This window comes from Muntiacus reevesi, chromosome 18, assembly GCF_963930625.1.
Source record: "Muntiacus reevesi chromosome 18, mMunRee1.1, whole genome shotgun sequence".
Lineage (NCBI taxonomy): Eukaryota > Metazoa > Chordata > Mammalia > Artiodactyla > Cervidae > Muntiacus > Muntiacus reevesi.
Window position 1 is genome coordinate 31,683,903 of NC_089266.1, and position 19,401 is coordinate 31,703,303.

Below are 19,401 nucleotides of genomic sequence, written 5' to 3' on the forward strand. Positions count from 1 at the left end.
GAATGTTTTAAAGAATTTTTACTGCAAGGCAGTAGAATGGGCAGAATAGGAAATAAATTTACAAAGACCAACTTTTTCCTATACACAACTGAATTTTGATGAGATTCTGTTTGTCAGGTTTTTCTCTTATGGACTATATTTTTGGTGTAACTAAGACATCTTTGCTTAATTTCATTCATCAAAATTAACAACATTTGCACTTCAAAAGATGCCATGAAGAAAATGAAAAGATAAGCAACAGGCTGGGATAAAATACTTGCAAACACATATGCAATATATCCAGAATATACAAAGAAGTCTGAGAACTCAGTTAAGAGTACAAACAGCTCAGTCAAACAATAGACAAAAGATATGAACAGAAATTATGCCAAAGAATATATACAAATGACCAATGAGCACATGAAAATATGCTCAATATCATTATTACAGAAATACAAATTAAAACTCAAATGAGATCCTACTTCACATCCACTAGAATAGCTACAATAAATAAGACATAATAATAAACGTTGTCAAGGATGTGGAGAAATGGAAAGCCTTACACATTGCTGGTGGGGATATAAGACAATCAAGTTACTTCAGAAAATAATTTATCAAAAAGTTAAACATAAAACTGCCATACCACCCAACAACTCCTCTCCTAGGTATTAACCCCAAAGAAATTAAAACATATGTCCACACAAAGGCTTGCAAGCAAATGTTCACAGAGACATTGTTTGTAATAGCCCCAAACTAAAAATTACCTAAGATAACGGGATAAGCAAAATATGTCATTATCTGTAAAATGGATTATTGTTCAGAGATAATAAGTAACAAATTACTGACATATTTTATAAGGAAAAACCCCCAAACATCACATAAAATGAAACAAGCCAGACACAAGAGACCACATGCTGTAAGATTCCATTTATAAGAAATGTACAAAACAGGCAAATTTATAGAGACAGAAATAGATTAGTGACTGTGCAGGACTGTGGGTGGGAATGAGGATTAACTATAAATGGCCATGAGGGATCTTATTGAGGAGCATAAAAATGTTGCAATGGATTTATGGTGATGTTTACACTACTAGATAAAATTACTAACAATCATTGAATTATACACTTGGATGGGTAAAATTTTTGACATAAAATAAAGCTCAATAAGTTGTTTTAAATATATATATATATATATATATATATATATATATATATATATACACATATACATATAATGAAAAAAAAAACCTTATATAGGAATAAAAAATTTAAAACTCCCTAGAGGTAATGATAAGAAACACTCAAATCTATATGAAGATACTTATAAACTTTTCTAAGAAACACAGCTGAAGGTGTTGCAGGAAGGGGGACCCCTTCCAGGGCCTGAAACTGGACTCTTGTCTAATACTCGGAAATGAACTGTCTGAGGAGACACGTGTGCTGACAAAGCAAGATATTTCATTGGGAAAGGGCGCCTGGGCGGAGAGCAGGAGGGTAAGGGAACCCAGGAAAACTGCTCTGCCACCACTCACAATCTTGGGTTTTATGGTGATGGGATTAGCTTCCGGGTTGTCCTTAGCCAATCATTCTGACTCAGAGTCCTTCCTGGTGGTGCAGCCTTGTTTAGCCAAGATGGAGGCCAGAGAGGAGGATTCTGGGAGGTGGTCAGACATGTGGTGTCTCTTCTTGACCTGTCCTGAACTCTTCCGGTTGGTGGTAGCTTATTAGTTCTGTGTTCCTTACCAGGACTTCCTGTCATAAAACAACTCATGCAAATGGTTTCTATGGTGCCTGGCCAGGGTGGGCGGTTTCAGTCAGTGTGGCTTCCCTTAACAAAAGTACGAACAAAGAGAAATAGATCATATATTAGAAAGATGTGAGGCCAAAATTAATTTGATGGTTTTAAGGCTCACCAATTAAAACCTTAATCATTTATATTTTGGAACTTGACAAAATGATTAAAGCTCATTTGAAAGAAAAAAGGAAGAGCTTAAAAAAAAAGGAAAATGCAAACAGATGATACCTTACTATAAAAATATTACGACTCACAATAAAGCTGCAGTCCTTAAAGAGCACAGCATATAGATGGATTAACATAATGATGAAACAGAGGAAGAACAGACAGGCTGAGGCAATTTGATAGACTCAAAACTTTGAATAGGGTGATGGTTATAAGTATCTTTTCCCACTCAGTACACTGTCTTTTCATTTTGCTGATGGTTTCCTTCATGGTGCAAAGGTTTTTAAAAGAATGAAATTTTGCCATTTGCAACAGCATGGATGGCACTGGAGGGTATAATGCTAAGTGAAGTTAAGTCAAACAGAGAAAGACAGATACTGTACGTTTTCACTTATATGTAGAATCTAAAAAAAATTAAGCGAATGAATATAACAAAACAGACAGAAACTCACAACAAACCAGTAGATATCAGTGGGAAAAGGGTTGAAGAGAGGAGTAATACAGTGGAAGGGGATTAAGACTTGTCTCTCTGGTATGTACAAAATAAATAAGATACAAGGATGTGATGTACAGCAAAGGGAATAGAACCAATATTGTATAACAACTTTTTAAAAGTGTGTTTATTTATTTGGGCTTCCCTGGTGGCTCAGATGGTAAAGAATCTGCCTGCAATGCGGGACTGAGCACAGTGCATTTATTTATTGACTTTACGGGAGTCTAATTGCTTTACAATGTTGCGTTAGTTTCTGCTATGCAGCAAAATGAATCAGCTGTATGTGTATATATTTCCCCTCCCTCTTAAGCCTCCCTCCCACCCCTCTCCCAATATTTTACAATAACGTTAAATGGAGTATCATCTTATAAAAACACTGAATCACTATGCTGTATACCCAAAACTAATAGTACATTATAAATCAACTATATTTCAATAAAAACTTGAACACAGAGGGTATCATTTTGCTGTGGTGTGTGTGCTCAGTAGTGTCTGACTCTTTGCAACCCCACGGACTGTAGCCTGCCAGGTTCTTCTGTCCATGGAATTTTCTGGGCAAGAATACAGAAGTGGGTTGCTATTTCCTTCTCCAGGGGATCTTCCCGACCCAGGGATTGAAACTGTGTCTCTGGCCTCTCCTGCATTGGCAGATGGATTCTTTACCACTAGTGCCATCTGGGAAGACCATGACTTTGGTAATTGTGGCCTATTCAGAAAATCACCCTCAGACTCTTGCATCAATTATATCTTGCCCACTTGCCTTAGTGCCTGAGAAATTAAGAGGTTCTGCCAATGGATAAGCAGTTGACTAAGACAATCCTTCGGGTAGGGGATTGTGTGTGAAGGTAAGGGAAGGGGAGCGAAGCGGAGGGAGATCCTCCAAAGATGAAGAGACAATCTAGGAGAACAGCTTTTGTTCAGCATGAAAAAGGATCACCATTTAGCCCTTCAACTTAGCATTGTGTTCAAGTCCTGGGACTGCAGCTGAGCCACTGTACCTACTTATCCATTCTGGTCCCAAGCAGGCAGTGGGACGTTCTGAAGAAACAGGCATAATCAGTCGGATGTACAGCAATGTGGTTGTGCCTTTAATGAATGTGCAGAGGCTGTGCGGATCAATTGTCCATTTGATTAATTCCTCTGGCAGGAGAGAATTAAATGTACTTAAGCGATACACCAGCAAAAGCTCAATGCTCTTTAAAATGCAATTTTCTGGGTGGAGGCCAATTTTTTTTTTCCTGGCCAAGACATTTCTTGAGATAATAATGGAAGTCAATGAGAAAATGGAATTTGCCGTATAAATATGCACTCCACACTAGAAGAGCATCTCACGTGCAGAACAAGGTCAAGCTCTATACACTATTCACCATTCTTTGCAGCAAATCTTCCTTTTAAGTTCCTATTTGCCTTCTTCCATAGGAGAGGTAATAATGCCTATTTTGGAAATAATTCATTGTCCAAACTTTACCCCGTCCCTCTAGGAGGCATTCAGCATTAGAGTACTAGAGATCTCTAACTCCAGAAGAGGCAATCATTTCCTTCAAATCACGGGCAGGTGTGAAGACCCAGGGAAAAGGAAAGCCGTGTACCTTTTATTACTTGGAATAATGTCTGATGTGCCAGGGGAGGGGAAGGAAATACTCTGAATGGTATGGGAAGCTGAATGTGTCAACCCAGGTCTCAGAAATCATTTCACTGCTTTTACACAGGGAATATTTCTCAAATGCCTGTTATTTGCTGGACATGATGTTAGGTCCTGGAGCACCATGGAGCAGTGAGCCAATCAAAGTCAATGCTTTTGTGGAACATATAGTCCAAAGCGAGAGGCAGACATTAATCAAGTTGCTCAAACATATAATAGCTTCACTTCTCTGCTCTGAGTGATATAAATTCCCAAACTATTAGCTCATAGTCCAAGGCGGGCAAAAAAGCTCACCGTCAGAGAGAACGCCCTTCTGGATGTCCTTTCTGTTTAGGACAGGTGTCTTGCTGAGAATCACCACAAAGGCAGACATGTGAGAGGGTCCCCTGTGAATGAAACTCCAGGTGGGAAAGCTTTTCCCTGAACTCACAGCAAATGAGCCCCTCCAGTGATCGTGATCCAGTGAAGCCCTAGTAAAGCCCCTGAGACACCTGAACCCTCAGAGTTGCTGCTGCCTTTACTGTTGAGGTGCAGAGAAATCTGCCTCTCCCTCTGAACTGACGCTGCCTGCCTTTTGTCCTCAGCTGGGGCAGGGAGCAGGGTGGGTGCCCAACTGAGAGGACGAGAGAGCATAGTGCCTGCTTCTTCTTTGGGAGCCAAGGCATAGACGGAGTCCCATGTGGACCCCTCCTTTGAGTCAATCCCCCCTCCCCAATTCTGTCATTTTTATGATCTGGGTTTTCAACAATCAACCACCGTTCATTCACCGAGAGATGATAATTCAACATCTACTAGGTGTGTTGGTGAAAATAGCAACAGATGAGACAAACATCTCTCAGAGGAAAAAGTGTACATTCCAAAGGGGACTGTGACCAATAAACCAGACGGCAAGTTCATTTCAGAATGTGGGAGATGTTGAAAAGTGAAAGTGAAAGTTGCTCAGTAGTGTCTGACTCTTTGTGACCCCACGCACTATGCAGTCCATGGAATTCTCCAGGCCCAGAACACTGGAGTGGGTTGCCTTTCCCTTCTCCAGGGAATCTTCTCAACCCAGGGATCAAACCCAGGTCTGTTGCATTGCAGGAAGATTCTTTACCAGCTGAGCCAACAGGGAAGGCCAAGAATACGGAGTAGGTAGGCTATCACTTCTCCAGTGGATCTTCCCATCCCAGGAATCAAACCAGGTCTCCTGCATTGCAGGCAGATTCTTTATCAGCTGAGCTACTAGGGAAGCCCTTAGGGAGAGGATAAATGGGGGAATCCATAATGTTATTTATGTGTGTATGGGTATGTGTGTGTGTGTGCCTGTGTTTGAAAGGTGGGAGAGGCTGTCTTTTAGAAAGAGTGATCATGGAAGGTCTCCTCAGAGTGAAGAGCAGAACAAGAAAGGATGAGAGGGTGACAGTGGAACAGAAAGCATAGGGAAGAGCAGTCCAGACAGAAGGGACCACACGTGTTCAAGGCTGTACCTTGAAATGAACTTAAAGGGATCGAGGAACACAGAGGAGGCCAGTGTGGCTGGACTGCAGGGTGTGAGGCATCAGGGTGGTTGGCAGGAATTACTATGTTCTGCAAGGAATTCAGAGTTTAGTCTAAATGCAGTGGGGAGCACCCAGGGACAGTGATGTGACCTCTATAGGCTCCCATGAAACAGAGAGATGCAAGAGTAAATAAGTGGTTTGAGTGGGACTCTGGGTGGAAGATGAATTTAAAAAATGAAAAGCATGGGGGGGAGCGGAGATAGACCAGAAGGTTTTCTTCTATAGATCATGCTGGGACCTCCAGTGACTTTGAAGTTCCCACACCCCTATTCATTCCACGAGCAGAGTGATTACAATTTCACTAATTGCTATTTGGAAATATATCTGAGGATTTAGCCAGAATACAGGCGATAATACTTAAAATAGGCAGAGAGAAAATTAAGTAAAAGAGGGCACAGATTCTATTTGGCCACTTTAACCATCATAATTTATGACCATGTCTTCATTACCTACAGGTCGCTTATTCTGGGTGAGCCAGTGACTCAGATATGCAGGTCTTTTTGCAGAAGAAGAGATTTAATGTTCAGTGGAATTATGAGGGGAAAGGGCACCAGCATTTAACAGAATTTATAGAAATCTCTGCAGAATTAATATACCATTTCTCACATGGATCATGACCTTATCTCCCTGTCCTCTCTCTCCTTTGCCCACATTCTTTTGTCAGATGAATCTTTATAAAATAAGTTTTCATCCTTTTTTACTCCTCTGATGAAAAAGTTTCAATAGTTAATCACTCCTTACTGGATAAAAAAATATGATTTTCACATTTCACAGTTAGACTCTTACCCATCTTACCAGGCTCATTCCTGACTACTTCCCCCAAAGTCCCTCTTCCAGGAACATGCCTTGAATTTTCCCATATCCACATCTTTGCCCACAAAACTCGAGAATGCTGATCAGTAGTCCTTCACCTTTGGGACATCCCAGACCACTTTAACAATTAATGAATGCTGTAGATCCAACTCATGGCAAAAGGAGAAGGGGGTGACAGAAGACGAGATGGTTAGATAGCATCACCGACTCAATGGATATGAATTTGAGCAAACTCCGGGAAACAGTGGAGGACAGGGGAGCCTGACACGCTGCAGTCCATGGGGTCACAATGAGTCGGACATGATTGAGCGACTGAACGACAACAATGTATCTTTTCAATAGAAAGGGTGACACGTGCACAGCTTTCCATACAATTTCATGGATACCCTGTCAGTCGTCCTACAATGAACGGAAATCCTACTAGAGTCCTACACACCCTTCAGGGTCCAGATCAGATACTGCTCTTCCCTGACGTGTTCCTGGCCCTCTTCTTCCTGCAGTGGTTGAGACCCTCTGTGCTCAGACATCACTTACTTGGAAGTTTGTAGGGAACGGCTTTGTGCCCTATTCTGTACTATGGCCTTGCATGTTTTCCCTGTGCTATTTATTTCAATCAGTTCAGTCACTCAGTCATGTCTGGCTCTTTGCGACCCCATAGACTGCAGCCCACCAGGCTTCCCTGTCCTTTACCATCTCCATGAGTTTGTTCAAATTCATGTCCATCAAGTCAGTGATGCCATCCAACCATCTCATATTCTGTCGTCCCCTTCTCCTCCTGCCATCAGTCTTTCCCAGTATCAGGGTCTTTTCCAGTGAGTCAGTTTTTCTCATCAGGTAGCCAGAGTATTGAAGCTTCAGCTTCAGCATCAGTCCTTCCAATGAATATTCAGGACTGATTTCTTTCAGGATTGACTGATTTGATTACCTTGCTGTCCAAGGGACTCTCAAGAGTCTTCTCCAACACCACAGTTCAAATGCATCAATTCTTCGGCATGATTTTTTTAAACTTTTGTTTTTTTTGGTCGTGCAGTGCAACATGCAGAATCATAGTTCGCCAATCAGGGATCGAAACTGAGCCCCCTTCCTTGGCAGCACAGAGTCCCAACCACTGGACCACCAGGGAAATCCTTCCCCTTACACTTCTGAAATTTTTATCTACACATGTCTTATTTCCCTCAATAAAACTGGAGTTTAAGTTTCAGTGATCTCTGCATTTCCAGGGACTATTAGTACACCTGGCATAACCACTGAGCCCATGCGCTCCGGAGCCTGTGTGCCAAAACTAGAGAATCTGTGCCCCACAACGAAAGATCTTGCATGCCACAACTAGGACCCAAGGCAACCAAATGAATAAATGTTAAAACACAATCATGGCTCACCGATTTGCTCTGGGGTTTGCTCTGATAAGGGTTCTGTCCTATGCCATTTCAGTTTATTTTCCATCTGTTGGGTTAAGCCTGGCCCTCCCCCTGCAGCCTTGTGGACAAATAGCAAGTGACCGTGGACGGTGAGAGCCAGACAGCAGAAGGCTCCTCCGTCAGTGGGTGATGCTGGTACTCACCTGTCTGTCAGAGGCGTGATCACCAGGCGAGGGGTATTCCCCAGGTACTCATAGGAGTAGAGAAACTGGGCATCACAGATGTTGGCGAAGCAGTGTTTGGCCTCGTCGTCCCATCGATGCCTTAGCTGGGACAGCCAGAGGAAGGCCTGGGCGTTATCTACCTAAAGAGGGAGTGGCAGAGTAGGTTGGTAAATCCAAGATTCGCCAGGTAGGAGGTGGCCCCATGGCCACAGAATTCACAGGGCTCGGGGTGACCCGGGTGTTGTGCGCCGTTCAGGGGAGCAGCACACTGCCCAGAATGGCACAGAAGGCACGAGCCACTTGGATGATGCTCTTTTGCTGGGGGTTAAAGGGAGGAGCAGCCACCTTGGTCCCCTCCGAGATCCCTGACGGGTGCAGTTTGGAGCCCCTGTGTTTTGGCCACGTAAACTTCTCCCAAACCCCAATACTTGTGGTATAGGTACCCACAAAGAGCAGTACTCTTGAGAGTCCGGGACTCACTTTCTGAGCAATCATCTTGGCCACCACGTCCCGGGCATGGACATCGATGGTGCATATGGTCATGATCTTCTGCCGGTCCCCCTTGGACAGCTGGCCAATGAGCATGGTGATGAGCGTTTTGAGCTGGGCCACTTGCTTCTTGTAATAGTCCTTCATGGCATTCTCATAGCCTTCCTCCAGCCTTGCAAATGCCATGCCCACCTCTGTGGTCCACCAGATCTGGGTACAGGTCAGGGCCACCTACGGCACCAAGAGTTGCTCAGTAAAGCCATGACCAGGACTGTCTCTCAAACCAGCCCACTCTCACACAGCAGGGGCTGAGAATATAATCGTGTGGGTGATGGACATCCCTTCCCCCCCTCTTCCACCAGCACTGTTCCCTTGAACATGTGTTTCTAAGTCCTTGGAGATAGAAACTGGGTACAATACAAGTGGGGAGAGTCCTTTCTTGAAAAATGTACCATTTGGTTGAGAACAGCTAAAGGCTCATTTGGGTCAATGTCAGTAGCTTTTAGAAATTGCTACACTGATCTTTCTGTTTTAGATTCTCAGGCCACAGCAACTTTCCTGTGCCTGGGAGGGTAACAAAGTCTTGATTGGACATCTCAATGATACTCAGTCTTTGCTCTGTTCTTCTGGAACCCCTTAGAGTTGAAGTATTCTAGTTGAGTGAGCCACTGCTGAATTATGTGTGGCAGATTTCTTCTTGCCCATAGTATTTACACTATATCTTTACAAATCTCTTCAAACTTATAACTTTGAAAGGCCTGCTCTTTCTTTTAAATTGGAGTCTGATTGCTTTACGACATGTGTTAGTCTCTGCTGTACAATGAAGTGAATCATCAGGAATATGCATACATGTATCTCCTCCATCTTGGACCCCACATCCCACCCTCTCTTGGTCGTCACAGAGCCCAGGGCTGATCTCCCTGTGCTATCCAGCGGCTTCCCACTAGCTGCTTATGTTACACATGCCAGTGTATACATGTCAATCCTAATCTCCCCATTCATCCCACTCTCCCCTTCCGGGCCCACTTCTCCCTCCCGTCCACGTGTCCGTTCTTACATCTGTGTCTCTAACTTTGAAAAGTCTACTCTTCGCAGGTCAGGAAGAATGACACTGAAATTCAATGTGGTCACTTTGATTTGTTGGAGAAGGAAATGGCAACCCACTCCAGTATTCTTACCTAAAAAAAATCCCACGGACAAAGGAGCCTGATGGGCTACGGTCCATGGGGTCGCAGAGAGTTGGACACGACTGAGCCACCAACAACACCACCACTTTGATGTGTATTCTTCAGAGATTCAAAGTAAGTAAATGGAAAAAGCGATTTAAATGCACCTTTCTTCTGCTTGCTGAGAAACAGAAGATTTAATATGGAAAATGCATAATTTTGATTCTGCATGGTGAGGAACTTAGAGACACTGATCCTCTGTGGTCCCCCTTGGCTCAGGAGACACTGCTCTAGATGAATCTGTCAGAATGCAGGAAGAAACACATTTTCGTGCCTCAAAATTCTGATTGAGGCAAACAAGGAATCCTGGTGGGAATTATTCACTTCGTGAAGCAGAGAATTCTGCTGTAGTATAAAGTACCATTATTGAATTTACCTGTTTTTTTTTTTTTGCCTTTGGATTTAGACACGTTGGATTTTTTTTAGAGGTTCCTCCTGCAGTGTGATCTTGTCAGAATGGTCTGAATGTGATGTGCAATTATATTTGCAACTCCTGTAGCCCACCAGGTTCCTCTGTCCGTGGGATTTCCCAGGCAAGAATATTGGAGTGGATTATCATCTCCTTCTCCTGGGGATCTTCCCGACCAGGGATTGAACCCACGTCTCCTGCTTGGCAGGTGGGTTCTTTACCACTAGCGCCACCTGGAAGGCCCCTTCCCTTCTGCAGCACTGGCTTATTTCTCTGCTCTGTCTACACCCACTGTCAACATTTCCCGCCTTCTTCTCCCTTCTCAGCTACCGGCAGTGTGAGCTCTTCTCTACCACTTCACTGAGATGGCCTCGCCAAGGTCGTGGATGTTCCTTAGCCTCTTTACTTTGCTTGACCTCTTAGACGTGTGTGGCATAACTGACCTCTCGCCTGCTATCAACGCCTTCTGGTTTAGTTTCCATGATTATCATTGCCAGGTGTTCCTTCTCTCAGAAAAGGGACTGTTTCTCATTCTGCTGCCCTGGTTTCCCTCTGACTATACAGCCTTTGGATGATGCTCGTGGGTTTGATCTGAAGCCTCAGCTCAGTCCACACAATCTTACCTAACTCCTAGGGCTTCAGTCACCACCAGATATCTGTAACCCCCAAATGTACCAACAGTAGTATTGGGTTGGCCAAAGAGTTTGTTTTCTGTAGGATGTTATAGAAAAACCCAAACGAACTTCTCGGCCAGCCCAATCCTACACATTAACAGCGAAGGGAGGATGGTGTATTGCAGCCAGGGTCATTAGAAAATAACCTCATTAGCTCCCCCTCTTTCTTTTATTACCCTCCTGAGATCCCAGGAAAGGACTTAGATATATCTTGGAATCACATCACTCCCAAGCAAGGTCTATAAGAACTGTGTCCCAGTTTCCTCCCCCGAATCCATCTGCTGTCCCTTGCTCCCTCCGCCTGTTACTCCTGCTTCAACCACACTCATGCCTCAAACACCTTAGACTCTCCCTTGCATCTGAGCCTTTGTCCATACTCTTTCCCACACGTGGGCGCTGTTACCCTCTATCTTTCACCTGCCAACTCCTATTTCAAACCTCAGCCTAGAATCATGTCTTCAGGAGGGTCATCCCCAGACCCCATTAACCAGCTCCCAGAGGACCCCAAGTGTCCTTTACCATCACACTAGGTCCCATTTTTAGGTGGCTGACTTCCACGCCAGTCTGTAAACTCCATCAGGGTGGGATTGCATTGCCTTGTTTCCTGCTGGTATCTCCTGTGCTCAGCAAAGAGCTTGGCACATACAAGGAGGCTCAGTGCTGGCTCAGTGAGTTGAATTGTTTTTGTTTTCTCCCTGCTGTATGCAGCTAATGGAGTAAAATGGACAACCCTTAATGCCCCGAGGTAACCGCTGAATCGTGTCAAGGCTGACAATTCCCTGGTCCCTCCCGCTGATCCCTTCCCGAGCAGCCTCTCCTGACCCTGAAGCATGGGTGAGCCTGGCAGCCCCCAGGAGGCTGACAGAGGTCACGGAGGAGGAAAGCAGGTGAGGATGGATCAGAGGATACCTGAGCTGGGTAGTCAAAGAGCCACTGTTCCCTAGGCTTTTCTTCGTAGGCGGTTACACCTTCTGTCATCTCGTGCCTCACCGTGGCCTGCATGCGAGCCAGCACGTGGTTCAGCCATATTTCTACCTGGAAGAAGATCTTAGGGTTAGACTTGGGGTTCCTAAGAAGATGTGCTCAGTGATACATGTTTTCTTCCACTCAGATGGAGGCAGTGAAGAAGATGAGCCCAGGCAAGATGTGCAACCCTAAATGGTTGCCAGAAGGCACAGGGAAACCATTCGTCTGTGCAACGCAGGGCAATGGTAGCTGAGACCAAGGCTCAATTAACAACGGGGGGTGGGGGGGGCAGTGTGCCCACTGGAACCCACAGAGCAGAGGAGCAGGTTTTGGGGAGACAAGACTGCCCCCCAGAGATTAGGGGGAAATCTTCATCTGGATTGTGCTTGCGTGCTCAGTCGTGTCTGACTGGAACCCCAAGGACTGCAGCCCTCCAGGCTCCTCTGTCTACGGGATTTCCCGAGCAAGGAAACTGGAGGGGGTTGCCATTTCCTACTACAAGGGATCTTCCTGACCCAGAAGTGTAAATAAATCAGTGGATTCTCATGACCTTGTCCACGGTGCACATGGATTATATTTTCCTACTAAATGCTTTCTGAGTCTACAGAAAGAACACCCAAGGTTTGAATCAAACTCCAATGTCCCTTTCATAAAACTGAGAATGTCCATTTTCAGATGCTAGAGTTGCTTTCCAAGATGCATTTGGATGAAGGTAGAACTCTAGAACTCTGAAGACCTTTTCTCCAAGCTTTACTCTGGACTGGATTAGCACCCCAGGGACCATGTTTCTTTTGATATTTAGGATAACGGGGGCTTCCCAAGCAAAGAATACACCTGCCGATGCAGGAGACTCAAAAGGCTTGAGTTGGATCCCTGGGTCAGGAAGATCCCCTGGAGTAGGAAATGGCAATCCACTCCAGTATTCTTGCCTGGGAAATCCCATGGACAGAGGACCCTGGCGGGCTGCAGTCCTTGGGGTCGTGAAGAGTGGGACATGACTGAGAACAGCACAGAAGAAATGGAAGAGAAAGAAAGAGAAGAGAAAAAAGAAGCAAAAGAGAAAAATGCAGTAGGATAATGAACAAAGAAGGGCTTGTCTGCTTTAGTGAAGATGGTGAAAGGTGGGCGGAAGGGTTAAGGAGAGAAGGGTGTCATGTTTTGTGTTTCTTGAACTGTGCCGGGGAGATGTGGAGCTGGAAGTTTCTGGAGCAGGGCGGTGGTGGGCTCTCCACCAGGTAGGGCTGTAGGAGGTGTATGTGTACAGAGAAGTGAATGCTCAGGTTTACGGTTCATTTCAAAGGGCATTTTCTCCCAGGGAAGGTGTCAGTGACCCAGATTCCCCTGTGGGGTGCTCCAGGGCTTGTCATGTTGAAGTCTCCTGGTGCTGCTAATCATTTCCAAACCCTTTTCTTGTTGACTCAGGGAGTTGTTTATGTGCATTTTATTGCTCTCTGCACAGGTCTTTGAGCGAGGAAGATATATAGGTATTGACATGTGTCCTTCCCAGGGAGAGGAAAGTGGGAGCTGGAAGCTGCTCCGAAGTCAGTTCAAGTCAGAGGTCTGGGCAATCCCCAGGCACAGAGACAAGTTCTGGTGCAAGGTCACAAAGGCTGTTCTGAAGGGTGATGCTTGACTGCAGACACTTGAGAGAGAGGGGCATGCATTACCTGCCCGCTGCAGTCACAGGGCTCGCTGAAGGCCACATATTCTCCTTCCTTGCTGTACATGCCAAGGCTGGTCTTGGTTGGCTTCTCACTGGCGTCTAGCTGGAACTGCATCTTGGCTATATTGTCAAAGAGTTTGGAAAGGTGGCGTTGAACCTACAAGTGGAGAGCATGTCCAGGAAGTTACTTATGATTATTGCTTCAGTTCAGTTCAGTCGCTCAGTCGTGTCCGACTCTTTGCGACCCCATGAATCGTAGCACGCCAGGCCTCCCTGTCCGTCACCAACTCCCGGAGTTTACTCAAACTCATGTCCATCGAGTTGGTGATGCCATCCAGCCATCTCATCCTCTGTTGTCCCCTTCTCCTCCTGCCCCCAATCCCTCTCAGCATCAGGGTCTTTTCCAATGAGTCAACTCTTGCATGAGGTGGCCAAAGTATTGGAGTTTCAGCTTCAGCATCAGTTCTTCCAATGATTATTGCTTAGAAGCTATTTATTATTATTGTATTGCTTAGAGGGCTACCCTATGACAACCATTAAAGTGTTGGGTACCAAATGTTTAGAAGTAAGCTAGGGAATGAGGAAGATGTGAAGTTGGGATTTAGTTGGACTGGATAAAAGGGAATATAGATCTAGTGGGCAACACGTGTTAACTACAAACCAATGAAGCCACAAAAGCTTAATTAATTTCTGCCTGATCTACTACGGATGGGAACAGACTGGAGCAATAACTAATTCATAAGCCCTCTTCCCAAGAAAACACTGCTGTGCAGCAGGAGGGTAGGCACAGGAGAGCCTACAGATGAATGCTAATGTGCCAAAATCTGGAGGATCAAGGGCAGTGGTGACCATGGCCTGTGGAAGAAGTCACTCAGTTGTAGGAACCACTTTGAGGCAGGAGACCAACTCTGGTGGGTCCAGGGCAAGGGCCAGCAAACTCACAGCAGGCAGAAAGCCTGGTTGTACTGGAGCTTCTCCCAAGCATGGCATCTCATGATACGGAGGCAGTGATGCCTTGGGCAGTAATCCTAGGACGATGCCAGACAGAACCACAGTGTGGTCCTGAGGTGAGAAGAACAGCAGGTGAAGAAGAAATGACAAACAGGAAGCTGCCCCAGGAAGAGTTTTTTTGAAATAGAGGGGCCTCCTGAGAACTGTGAGTTTTAACCTTTACATTTATGGCAATGAGCTCTCTCGCGTATGAGATGGCGGGAGAAATTCTAAGAGCACTGAAGTAAACTAAAGGTGCTGGAGGAGATCCCACCCAGTGACTTGGGACAAATAATAGAGATGAACCTTTCTTTATCCAAGAACAAATAGTGGATGAAAGCAACAACCACAATTAACACAAGACCAGTGAAATTATCCCACAACTAAAAAGAAGGAGAAAGCCAGATTCAAGAAATAGAGTAAGAGCATATATATATATTAGAAGCTTAACACAGGAAACAGAAGTAGTGATGAAAAAATATCACCTTGTTTTGCTTTCAATTAAATGAAAGAAACATGAACTCTATCAAATTTGAGGTAGAAGATAAGAAGAATTGGTAGAGGTAGAAAAATAAAGAAAACAACAAATGGGGCAGTGTAGTTTTTAACAGCGTTAGCAACACAAAAGGACCAAATAAACACACACATTAAATATGGTGGATAAATCTGAGGGACATGGAAGAATGCCAAGGAAGAGGACTAAGAGAGAAAAAAGTGTATAAATATGTACAAGTATGTATGAATAGATGAAGATAATAATCTCAACCTACAGAAATATGATGAATCTGAGGGAAAAGATTATCCACATAACCAGAACAGAAATACTAAGTAGAGATTTCTCGGGTGGTCCAGTGGTTAAGACTTTGCCTTCCAATGCAGACGGTGTGGGTTCAATCCCTGGTCAGGGAGCTAAAATCCCACATGCCTCATGGCCAAGAAACCAAAACGTAAAACAGAAGCAATATTGTAACAAATTCAATAAAGACTTTAAAAATGGCCCATTAAAAAAAAGTAAATATTATGCAAAAGTATACTGAAAGAAAACACTTCCAAGATAGTGAAAGCCCCAGTTTTCAGAAAGGGAACAAAAACCTCATCGTGTTAGAGAAAGATAAAGCAAGGATCCAGGCACATAGAAATTTTCAAAAATTTAATTTAAATTTTTATCTCTACAGAGATCCAACTGGAAAGAAACTGGGCTACCTAGAAAGGTTTAAGGGAAAAAAAAAAAAAAAGGCATGTAGCCAGAGATGAGGTTAGGGACCATGCTGATGGCAACATAGGTCAAATAGACACACTGCTTAATGCGGCATAATGGGGAGCTTGAAACTCTCCTGCTGGAGCATCTCAATCCTTCTGACTGTTTCTACAAGCACTCCCCTGCTTACCTGTTGAGGGGCTGTGCCGTTGGAAAGAATGTCTAGAAGATCGGAAGAGGAGAGGAAGTAAAACCTGGGGAAGGCAAGCCTTTTGGTGTCCAGGTACTCCGCCAGGGCCTTCTCACACAGGTACAGCCTGAGGGCACAGAGAATCTCCTTGTTAGGTTTGCCAGGATCCACAGGCATGTGGATGTTACCTAAATGCAAATGAGTGTGATCTGTGAATTACACTCAGGAGTGATGTATGCATGGAACATCTGTGGGCATGTGCATACACCCCTACTAGTACACTTCCATCAGAATAAACACCTCCAACAATATCCCATATTAAGCAAGCACACGGGCAAATCAAGGCACATGGCCAGACACACACGCTCACTCTCTCACTCGGGCAGTTAGCGAAGGTAAGGACCGGAGAGACAAAGACAGCCTCTCCACTACAGAGGCAGCTGCACACCGACCATCACCTGCTCTGAATATCTTCCAGCTTCTCGTAAAGACCTGGCTTGTTGGTGGCTTCCACTACGTTTGGAGTTTTCCGAGCATCATAAGCTAACTCTTTAAAGTCTATGTCGATGCCTTCAAATCTTTTAGAATCCTGTAAATTAAAGTGTGGAAAAAATTAACCCCCACTCCTTCCAACTCCAAGAAGCTATCCTCATGTACCAAGCCTGCTTTTGAAAACTGCTCCTAGGTTGTGTTACACAGAGATTAGGCCCAAAGGAGGAAATACCTTTAGCTTGAATCAATGGTTCTCACACATTTTGGTCTTAAAACCCCTTTCTGTTTGTAAAACTTACTGGGGAGTGCAAAGAGCTTTCGTTTATTAGGTAATATTATATCTATCAATGCATACTCTACGTTAGAAGCTAAAGGTGAGAAACATTAAAAAATATTTGTCAATTCATTTAAAATTACAGTAATAAGCACTTTATTTTAATATAACACATATTTTAGTCCAAAATAAGTATATCTTCCAAAACAACATAACTTAGAGGAAAAAGTGGCATCACTGCACTTTTTTTTTTCCCCAAATCTCTTTAATGTCTGACTTAGAGGATGGCCAGATCCTCTTCCCTGCTTCTGCATTCAGTATGTGATATCGCACCATGTGGCCTCTGGAAAATTCCACCGTATGCTCATAGAAGAACGAGTGAAAACAGCAAATGCCATTTTAGTATTATTATTAAGATAGTTTTCACCTCGAGGATCCCCTGGAAAGGTCTCAGGGACCCCTTGCCAGAGGTCATCAGACCACACTTTGAGAACTGTTGGTGTAAACTGTGTAATTCCTAAGTCAGGCAGATGGTGGATCCTATGTGCTTTCTGGGTCCAAGCAAAAGTTTCTATAACCAAAGTAAGCATTTCGGCAGCAAAGGTGCTATGATGATGTCAAAGTGAAAGAGAAAGTGTCAGTTGCTCAGTCACATCCAAATCTCTGTGACCCCACGGACTGTGGCCTGCCAGGTTCCTACGTCCAAGGCATCCTCCAGGCAAGAATACTGGCGAGGGTAGCCATTCCCTTCTCCAAGGGATCTTCTTGACTCAGGGCTCAAACTCACGTCTCCTGCATTGGCAGGTGGACACTGGGGAAGCCCGTGATGTCAAAAGTAATTAAATGTTATCATTTTCCCCCAATACACACACTCTCACAGTGTCGTTGAAATGATTGAGACAATACTAAATGCAAAGCACCTCAGCCCAACACCTGGTACCTGGTGAGAGCTTGTGTGGTTATGATTACATAGCACCAATCATAATGGTATGTGCTGGACATTCAGCTTTAATGAACTTCTGGATGTAGGGACCGGGCTTAGGCTCAGTTTACAGATGAGAAAACCAGGGCACTGAGAGTTCAAGTAACTTCCCCAAGGTCCTTGAGAGGGTGGACTCAAGCCTGGGCTGCTGGCCCCAGTCTGCTGGGACCTCTGTGACCCAGGCCTCTCTCCTATCAAGACTTAAATTGTGATTCCTTAAATGAGGTATCTTTCACCAGTTAAAAATGAAAAACTATTAAGAATTTATAGAATCATCATCAGATTTCCCTGGTGGTGCAGCGGATAGGAGTCTGCCTGCCAGTCCAGGGGACACGGGTTCCAACCCCGGTCCAGGAAGATTCCACGTGCCTCGGGGCAACCAAACCTGTGAGCCACAACTACTGAAGCCCAAATGCCTAGAGCCCATACTCTGCAACCAGAGAATCCGCCACAATGAGAAACCTGTGCACCGCAACTAGAGGACGCACAAGCAGGGCAGTGAACACGCAGCACAGTCAAAAATAAGATAAATAAATAAAAAGGAAGGGTCAGAAGCAAGGGACTTCCCAGGTGACTCCGTGGTAAAGAATCTGTCTGCCAACGCAGGAGACATAAGAGACACAGCTTCAATCCCTGGTTCAAGAAGATTCCCTGGAGTAGGAAATGGCAATCCACTCCAGTATTCTTGCCTGGAGAACCCCACAGACAAAGGAACCTGAAAGGCTACAGTCTATAGGGTCACAAACAGTTAGGACATTACTGAGCAACTGAGCATACACACACATCAGAAATATCTGACATAAATGTTTGAAATGAAAAGTACTGACTGGAAAATTGTAACTATCCTGAGAGCAATTGTGTTAAAACATGTATATATGTGAACAAAAGGTGGAAAACATTCATAGTGAATGAAAATATTTACTAGTTAGGGTGTAATATGATGACTAATTTGTGGTATTTCTTTGTTACCATACTGTCACTACAAAGAAGACAAATGTATTTACACATTTTACACATAAACCTGAGAAGTTAATGATATGAATTATTTATTATTTTTTATTGAAATTCTCAAATGCCTCTTTTAAAATGCCTGCAAAAGTCTCTACCTACGTTCTCCCCCACTTCTCATCAAACCTGCCCTTCTTCAATCATTAGCATTGGAGACGAATAAAATCTGGCTTATTTGATTTTGTTTCATGACAGTAGCTACAGTGGAATTATTCTGTTATTTTTCATTGCAGATGTACAAACTTTTATCTGCGTCATTATACTAAATGTGCTTTTGTGGGATGAGCTGGAAAAATATGATTTGATAGAATGTGCTTTAACTCTGAAACAAGGTCTGGAAAACATGTGACATTTTGGAATCAAACTAATTTGCAAGCAAAGAACTCACTGTGCTGAGGGATATTGAAGTGTTATTCGCTCAGTTGTGTCTGACTCTTTGCAACCCCATGGACTGTAGCCCATCAGGCTCCTCTGTCCATGGAATTTTCCAGGCCAGAATACTGGAGTGGGATATGGAATAAGTCTGCAAAAATCTTTTTTTAAATGAGTCCACTGAGAGAGAGCGTACATCAATGGCACATTAATTAGGACAATTAGAAGGGGCAAACAAATTAGAAAGGTAGTAATAAGAAGAATGCATATCTTAGAGAAATTCCTCATTTAGTACTTAGCTGAAGACTAGTGTTTAAGCCTGCTAGCACAGGCCGGAGGTTTACAGAATAGCTCGTTGCAGAGAAGGAACTCAAGCTTGCCTGGAAATGATGCTGCTTCCCAGTCAGTACCCACACTGTGGGTAGAGCAACACAAGGGCAGCTTCTATTTCAGACCTCC

At 44.1% G+C, this 19,401-nt stretch overlaps 1 protein-coding gene across 1 annotated transcript in view; it reads right to left on the minus strand.

Moving 5' to 3' along the window:
* The window catches only part of DNAH9 (dynein axonemal heavy chain 9), a 282,174-nt gene that overhangs the window by 179,518 nt on the left and 83,255 nt on the right, over positions 1-19,401 (minus strand). The window contains exons 21-26 of the mRNA XM_065908483.1: positions 16,273-16,403; positions 15,815-15,941; positions 13,441-13,593; positions 11,717-11,842; positions 8,490-8,729; positions 7,989-8,149 (exon numbers count right to left, since the gene is read on the minus strand). Coding sequence (XP_065764555.1) covers positions 7,989-8,149; positions 8,490-8,729; positions 11,717-11,842; positions 13,441-13,593; positions 15,815-15,941; positions 16,273-16,403 — 938 coding nt within the window. The remainder of the gene's footprint in view (positions 1-7,988; positions 8,150-8,489; positions 8,730-11,716; positions 11,843-13,440; positions 13,594-15,814; positions 15,942-16,272; positions 16,404-19,401) is intronic.